The sequence below is a fragment of the Pundamilia nyererei genome, unplaced genomic scaffold (assembly GCF_000239375.1).
Source record: "Pundamilia nyererei isolate P.nyererei 1_Seehausen unplaced genomic scaffold, PunNye1.0 scaffold00091, whole genome shotgun sequence".
Classification (NCBI taxonomy): Eukaryota; Metazoa; Chordata; class Actinopteri; order Cichliformes; family Cichlidae; genus Pundamilia; species Pundamilia nyererei.
Genome location: NW_005187492.1, coordinates 65,869 through 74,591, shown reverse-complemented (window position 1 = coordinate 74,591; position 8,723 = coordinate 65,869). Strand labels below are relative to the sequence as shown.

The following is an 8,723-nucleotide window of genomic DNA, read 5'->3' as shown; positions in this document are numbered from 1 at the left end:
GTTCAAAGGTGGAGTGTACAATGATAACACACCTGCCAAGGCTCCAGTGACTGCAAAGAGGCACAGCTGTTCCCACTGAAAGGCCCGCTTCCTGGCTTGCACCGCAGCATGTCATCAAGGGAATATGCCAGTGCATAAACAGCTTTGTACACATTATACTCAGTTCGTAGGTTGGAAATGTCCAAGTACTCATTGTCCACATTTCCTAGATCTTCCTTTCCAGTGCATTGTGCACCTCCACCTTCCAGCCAGCCTGCTGGAGCTGGAGCAAATCTGCACTGAAATGTAAATTCCCAAAACTCATTCACCTGAAATATTTTGAAAATTTTTTATTATACATTATGAAAATATATAATTGTTGTGACACACACAGTAAAACTGTTCAAGTCTCACCATGCTATTTCCATAGCTACTGTTGTGATGTAGATCAGGATGTATTTGCAACAGAAAATCCCTGAGCCCTGGTATTTCTCCTTGACGAATGGTGATACCAAGTATACCACACAGGTATGGCATAAAGTGAGGTGTTTGGAGCACAACAGATTCTGTCAAGGCCACGCTGGCTATCCACTGTAGACCTGTCACATTTTGCCTTACTACCTGTGAATTAGATTAGACCAAATCTATGAAGTAATACTGAACGTCCAACTTCTTTACTGAAACAGTTTTTGATCTTTAAAATTAATTCTGAATTATTACATTTTTGTACTCATTTCTGTACTGACAATGATACGTAATACGTGTTTTACACAATATAATTATGAAGACCTCTGTAACTACTAATCATTAAAGTGTTTTAAAGTGAAACCTCATCTATAAGGTGTATTATGCGACTAGGATGTTCAAAGACAATGACAACTCGAGCTGTAGAGGTCTTCATCACATCAACAATCCTCCCGAGTTCTTCTGTGTCTTTGTCCCAGGGTAAAACCTCAGTGTAGGCCAGGCAACCTTCACCAGACACACTCAGCTCAGACTGAAAGAATCTGGCTGCATGAAGCCCATAATCATCATCACTGACAAGCAGACCTGCCCAAGTCCAGCCAAAATGCTTTAGAATCTGGATCATTGCACGTACCTAAGTGAATACAGATTAAAGTGTAAGTGCATTGAAAAGAAAAGAAAAACTTTAAATAGAATTGCAATTTAGCTTTATTCTTTGACACAATACAGAAAGGAAATAGAGCATAATTCTCAAAACTAATTATATCATTATTTCTAATATTTTCATATCTTTCTTTGTTCTTCTTTTACACAGATATTGAAACATACTTTTGCGTTTCCATTTTAATTTTGATGACAAATTTTCACCTGGAAAGCATCACTTGGGATCGTTCTAAAGAAGGATGGATACTTTTGACGGTCACTCAGGCAGGAACATGTGGCATAATAACTCACCTGTGAAAGACACAGACTGTATATTCGGGAGCTATCCATGTAGAGATATCTTAATTTTGTCATCATGACTGCATTATTTTTTATTTCATAAAATGGTTTTACATTTTCAATGAAATCAACGCAATCCAAGAAAACTGTTACATGGTCAAGCAGAAAACTTACCATAGGTACTCTGTACAAGCCTAAGACGTTGGAGATTGCAATAGAATTTGTAGAGGTCGAATCACCCACAACCCCTATGACTGGAGGATTTCCAACACATGTATCATCTACTACAATTTGATCCTCTTGACCACTGGCTAATGACAATGCTCCACGGAATCCAATTCCAAGTTCAAGGCAGTTATCATACAGAGTGTATCCCAGAGTCACATTTGGTAGCAGGTTTGAGTTTCTGTTGATCTCATCAATAGCAAACGCCATGGTCTGTGCGGACTTAAATCCTAGGACATACACACTAAGACAAGAAAATTTTAATTACTAATATATATAATACAACACAGGTTCTAAATTACAAGTAAACGAGTGCCTTTTGAAAAAGTAAAAAAAGTAGAAATATTATAAACAATTAAGGATACTGAATAACAATTAAAGACATATATTAAGAAAAAAATGAAAAAGAAGACGCATTGTGTAGTTATTTCAGATACAAAAGACATATTTATACTGGCACTAAGTTTGACAGTTTTTTTATTCTATTTTTTTCCTGCTTTTTCCCTGTCCTTGTTACCCATGGCAAGTAGGCTGTTGTGGCTGCGAGGTAAAAGACAGATCAGGAACACTTGAAAGGAAATGGACTTGAAACAGTCCACCCAGAACCACATCTCCAGTTTTGTGCATCTCATTTAGATGAAACTGTCCCTGCAGCTGACAGGACAAAGAAAACTGAGGAGTGGATAGAATAGAAAAAACATAGGAACACAGCAAAACAACCACGACTAAATTGTTTCGCAAAGATGAGCACATGACAGCTTTCTGAATTGTTGAGATCAGTCATTAGGTTTTATTGTTTGCCATTCCCTTTTATTGACTTACTGTGTTGTTTAATCTTGCACACCACCCATCAGGGAAGAAGGCGGAGTATACTTTTCATTTGAGATTGCTTTGTATCCAGGCAAACTCAGGGAACACTCTGTGAGTAAATTAGTCATCAGTAATAACTCACTGAAGAATTGTCAGAGTAACAGGTGTTTCTGTGTGGGGAGACTGTGGCTCAGGGGGTTGTGAAGCGCATCTGTAACCGGAAGGTCGCTGGTTTAATCCCTGGGCTCTCTGTCCTGGTCGTTGTGTCCTTGGGCAAGACACTTTACCCTACCGCCTACTGATGTTGGCCAAAGGGGCCGATGGCGCGATACGGCAGCCTCGTTTCTTTCAGTCTGCCCCAGGGCAGCTGTAGCTGCAACTGTAGCTTGCCTCCACCAGTGTGTGAATGTGAGAGTGAATGAATAGTGGTATTGTAAAGCGCTTTGGGTGCCTTGAAAAGCGCTATATAAATCCAATCCATTATTATTATTATATCAAGTGTCACAAAAGAAAAATGACAAAAATAACATAACATTATTCATGTACAGCAAAGTTAACGTGGAATGTACAACAGCATCATATTAAAAACTCCAGTCCATATTTGATTTAAAAGAGAGGGACAACAACTTACTTATTTGATCAGTACCAGAGTTCGTGGCCACAGTTGAATAGTTGTAATCTAAATCTAAGTTGTAATCTGAATTGACCTGTAAATTAAAATCTTAGCTCAGACTGTACAGTGCCTGTATCATTGCACATGTTTCCCAAATCCATCAGTGAATCTCATGCTCCACTTTCCCCAAACTCGTGAACAAGACCCTAAGACATTTAAATCCCTTCGATTGGGGTAGTAATTTGTCCCAGATGGAGTTGGCATTCCACCTTTTCCGGCTGAGAACTATGGTCTCTGACTTGGGGGTGCTGATTTTCACACTTGGCTGCAAACCACTCCAATGCAAGTTGGAAGTCACCACCTGATTAAGCAAACAATTTCTCTCACCAGCCATGGCAGGTGCGCCATCCGTAATAATAATATTATTAATATTAAGAATAATAGTGACTTTATTCCATGGTAGTTTTATGTCATCTACAGCAGAACAAACAGCAGCAAATAAATCTGTTCATCTTTTTTGGTCCTTAAGGCTCTGAAGGTCAAGTAGCTCTTCACTCATGTTCATTTTATTGTCCACTCTTCCAAAAACAATCAGTAATTGAGCGTTGTCAGATGCATCTGTGCTTTCGTCGCAAGCTATCGAAAAAAAGTCAAAATCCACTCCTTTTCCATCCAACTGTTAACTCTTAATATTAGATGAAACTTCTTCAGTTCTTTGTACCACAGTGTTACAAGCAGTGTTGGGCAAGTTACTTTGAAAAAGTAATTAATTATAGTTACTAGTTACTTCTTCAAAAAAGTAAGTGAGTTAGTAACTGAGTTAAAAGATTCTAAAAGTAATTAATTACTTGAAAAGTAACTATTGCGTTACTTTTAAAAAACTGTTTAACCCTCTGGGTCAGCCCGTTCTCACTTCCGAGGCGTAACATGTCGACGTTTTGTCACGTCCCGCGGCATACCTGAGGAACGCGAAAGGAGACCTTCGGCGTTCTTATGGTACGCGGCGGGTGATGGCTGGAATCCAGTGCAATGACGCTCCCGCAGTAATAGATGTTCCAGCCCTGTATTCCAGCCCTAAACCTAACCTTATCCCTAGCCCTGACCATAACCTTATTCCTGACCTTATCCAGGACTGTAATGATGTTAAATAGCGTGTTTCTAAGCGATTTGAAGAAAAAGAGCAAACACGTGTAGATTCAGTCCAGACGGTTCTCATATTTCCTCTTTTTTCCGAGGTCGTCATTTAGGAACGTGGTGGGTAGCCGAAAACGTAATATGGTGACGATTTGTTACCTAGCGTAAAATGTAACGTAATATGGTGACGATTTGTCACCTAGCGTAAAATGTTACGCTTTGGGAGTGAGAACGGGTTGTCTGGGTTCCAGGGTATAATTGGCCATTTTAGACTACTTTTGATGTTTCCTCTACATTTCACCTTTAAATACCATTTACTTTGCCTTGTTTGGTATCATCCTTTTCAGCACAACCTCACATTTCTGAATTTACAGTTATGTTTTGATTTTGACATACTGTATTAACACAATTAATCTAAAATCAGAGAAAAAACATAAAGTCTGAGTAGAAAAAGTTGTAATTTTTACTGTAACAACTACAAACATGTTTATTGAATCATATTTCATATCTTTAAATGCAAATATAAATTTTCAATTTTAAAACCATATGCACAAGTTTTGCAAACAACTCCTCCTCCTCCTCCTCCTCGCGCTAACGCCCTGGCTTCGAGCATGGGGAGCTCGAGCGCTTTGCCCAGTCGCTCGAGGAAGAGCCGTCGTTTGTTGAGCTTGCCCGCCATCCAGTCAGGGTGAATTTCCCTCCAAAACACGAATGCGTTGTAGGCCGCGACGTCGACCACCTGCAGGTCTTTCTCCTGTAGCTGTACGTGCTCACGACCTTGTCCAGGTTGTCGACGCCTCCCTTGGTGTGGTTGTAATGCAGCACCAAGGGCGGTTTTGCACTGCCGCCGCTGCTTCTGCTGCTGTTGCTGCTGCTGCTGCTGCTGATGCGGCGGCTAGGCTGGGGCCGGAGTGGTGGTGTTGTTGGTAGCGAGTAGCTGTGGTGAGGAGCAGCACGTTCTTGTTCTTCTTGGCCACGTAGGAGAGGATGATCGTGTCGGGCCCTCTCCCTCCTCCTCCTCGTCCCACGGAGCCACCAAGTACTACGGATTCGACAGAGCCCACGGCCCTGCCCTTGACGCAGCGCAGCTCTCTGGGGATCTCGGGTCTGTTTGATCGCAGAGTGCCCAGCACGCGGTGTGGCCTCTTTCGCGATGGAGCCTGTCGGCAAGCTCGCGCGAGGTGAAAAAGTTGTCGCATGTGACGTTGCGTCCCGGCGTCAATCCCTCGGTGAGGTCCACGACCACTCAAGTGGACAGGTGCTTTTCGGGAGGGCCGCGCTTGTCTGGCTTGCCGCGCTTGCCGGTGTAGACTTGCATCTTCCACGTGTAGTTGGAACACGCATCGCATGCCACCCATATCTTGATCCCGTACCTGGCTGGTTTGCTGGGCATGTACTGTCTGAACAGACACCTTCCTGATGGCGAGGGAGAGAGAGACATGAGTTTGAAAAAGAGCACACTTGCAAGCATGGAAGATAAAGTCACGTAAAAGCACAAACGCAGAATCCAACAATGACAATACCAGACGAGAGGGCGAGGGAGAGTGGGAGAGAGAGGGAGAGAGACGTGAGTTTGAGAGAGAACACACGTGCAAGCGTGGAAGATAAGGTCACGTAAAAGCACAAATGCAGAACCCGACAACGACAATAGCAGAAAGCTAGTGTTGTCGTCGTTCCTGCTCCTCTTCCTCCTCTCATCCGCACGCAACACACACACACACCACGTACCTCTGAACGGCACCAGTCTCTCGTCGACGGTGACCTCCGGTCCCGGGCGGTACATGGCGGGCAACCTCGCGCACCACTCGTCCCACATGGCTTTGATGGGGGCCAGTTTGTCGTAGCTATCGCCGCCGCCTAACCTGGCTCGTCTGGTCGGCATCGTGGCTCTGAACACGGACCTGCCGCTCTCGGCGTCCCACAGGCTCTCGCAGGCCTCTGCCCGGGACCTGTACACGCCGGCGAGCATGAGCAGCCCAACGTAGGCTCGGAACTCGACGCGGCCCATGGGTTTCAAGTAGGCCATGAACGAGGAGGCATCGTCCTCGGAGGTCGAGGTCATTGTTGTCGTCGCCGTTGTCATCGCCGTCGCCGTTGTCGTCGCCGTCGCCGTTGTCGTCGTCGCTGTCGTCGTCGCCGTTGTCGTCGTCGCCGTTGTCGTCTTCTTCCTCCTCTTTGTCGTCTTCTTCGTCGTCTTCTTCTTCTTCATAGTCTTTGTCTTCATAGTCTTTGTCTTCTTCTTCATTGTCATCATTGTCATAATCGTCGGCTACATCTGTGTCGCAAGTTTCACCGACATCGCCATGCCCGCGATCGCGCCCAAGATCATCAACGCCACCTGAAGCACGGCCGGCGTCCTCTCGCCAAAGCTCCGAAACCCCCCGCCCGCAGTTGACGTCTTCTTCGTCTTCCTTGTCTTCTTTGTCTGCTTCTTCTTCTTCTTCTTCTGTGTCTTCGTCTTCCTCTCTGCCTTTTGGCTCGCCTTGTGAGCCATCAGCCTGGCATAATTGCAACCGAATTTCTTGGCCGTGCTCGTGTAGGCTGCGCACACCGCCCGGGAACCCATGGTCCGCTACCTCGTCGTTTTCGCTCTCCTGCTCCTCCGAGCAGCGCTCCTCCTCTGCGAGCGTTCGGGCTGTCGAGTCGTTATCCTCCTCGGCCTCTTCCTCTTCTTCCTCCTCTTCCTCCGAGTTCTCCTGTTGTTGTTGCTGCTGCTGCTGCTCTTGGTCTTCTTCGACCCCTAGCCCTCAATAGCGAAACGTGGCCGGTCGCAACAACGGAGCGACCGTAGCCCACCCCGCGTACACCAAATGCGCTGGTGATGGTGAGCGGGAGGAGGAGGACGACGATGACACCGCCGGCGAAAGTGGTCCACCTGTACCGACCTTAGTGCTCTTTGGCTCCCACGGTCTAGTGCGTGACATTGTCTTCTTTGTCTTCTTCTTTCTCGTGGCACCTTGTTGTTGTTGTTGTACAGCACGCACCCGGACACCACCTCTGTAACCAAACCCCAACACGCTTAGTACCCGCCATCCACGCTCTTATCATCTCACCGCGCAACACGCTGTGCTTTCGCCGGGGTGTTTCTCAACCCCCCCCCCCCTCTCTCCCTCCCATCCCCTCGGGGGATTTCGCGACCCCCGCCTTTCCCTACTCCCTCTCTCTCTCTCTCTCTCCCTTCCATCCCCTCGGGGGATCTCGCGACCCCAACCTCCTCCCTCCCTCCGTGGGGGACCCGCATCCCCCGACCCCCCCGCTCTCCCCCTGGCGGGTGCATCAGGGTTAAGGTGTTCTTTATGGAGGGTGTCAATTATGTTTTTTTTCCCCACAACTGTCAGGACAGCAGTCATGTCCATCCTGTGAGTCCTCCTGAAATAGAAAGACGATTTAGAGTCTCAGGAACCCTTTGCAGATGATTTGAATTAATTAGCTCATAGTAGAGTGGCACTTTAAGTCTAAAATATTTAACCTTTTCACAATATTCTGGTTTTGAAGTTGGGTTTTTCTTAAGTTCCAAATCATAATCATCATAATTACTAAATGGGCTAAAAATGTCTAGTTTGGCATATAATGAGTATTTAATATCGGTTTTACTTTTTAAGTTGAATTACTGAAATAAGAATAAGAATAAGAATAATAATGATGGATTGCATTTATATAGCGCTTTTCGAGGCCCTCAAAGTGCTTTACAATTACACTATTCATTCACTCTCACATTCACACACTGGTGGAGGCAGATACAGTTGTAGCCACAGCTGCCCTGGGGCAGACTGACAATAAATCAACTTTTGCACAACATTCAAATTTGTTACACCTTTAAATATCAGGCAAAATGAAATGTTATATTTACCTTCCTTTTCGATATATGGACCACCAGGACTCAATTCGCTGGTTATTCGTTGATGAACCAAACATGTGACTGGACTCTCCGTTGAAGTGGTCATCATGATGGTGACGTAGTGCGCACTGAACTGCAGTCATAATGCCGTTTTCTGTCCCACAGTCAGTTCTCAGTCTCATCGGTACAACACCAAGGCTCCCAACACATGACAATTAATAGTAAGCTATGACCACTGGATTATTATTGGTTGGTCCACATTCTAGCCACAAAACCTTGCGTGAAAATCCATCAATGCACCCTGAAATGGCCAAACCGAATGGTTTGAGCTTGTCATAACCATCAGCATGCCACATGTAGTTGGGTCGCAGCGAATGATAGGTTCTCCTAATGAATCTTCTGCGTGTTCTCATCTGGCATCCATGAGGATTAAGCTCCCGGAGTATTTTCATCACATCATCCCTCTTCACTTTAAGATGATGCTTTTGTTTAAGTACCTGCCACATTGTTCGATACCCAAACAATCGCCCAGGTCCTTGAAGCTCCGCTCTGATTGCGTTAATGATCGTTGTTCTGGAAAAAATGTTTTCTTCGGTAAAGTTATTGAGTTTACTTTTAAGACTCCTTAAACTCATCTTTACACCATGCAAACTTAACATCATGTCCACGATTACACTATATGAGTGACCTTCGTTGAAATATTTAATGCAGTACTGT

The 8,723-nt window shown here is 45.0% G+C and overlaps 1 protein-coding gene across 1 annotated transcript; it reads right to left on the bottom strand.

Annotated features, from left to right (window-relative positions):
• Window positions 1-2: 2 nt before the first annotated feature.
• Window positions 3-7,903, bottom strand: LOC102203085 (extracellular calcium-sensing receptor-like; the record flags this gene model as incomplete). The annotated part of the gene is made up of 7 exons (XM_005739415.1): window positions 3-308; window positions 394-600; window positions 809-1,078; window positions 1,312-1,398; window positions 1,561-1,855; window positions 2,129-2,283; window positions 7,892-7,903. Coding segments are annotated over 7 exons (1,332 nt in total), but the record flags the coding sequence as incomplete, so codon positions are not given.
• Window positions 7,904-8,723: the final 820 nt, after the last annotated feature.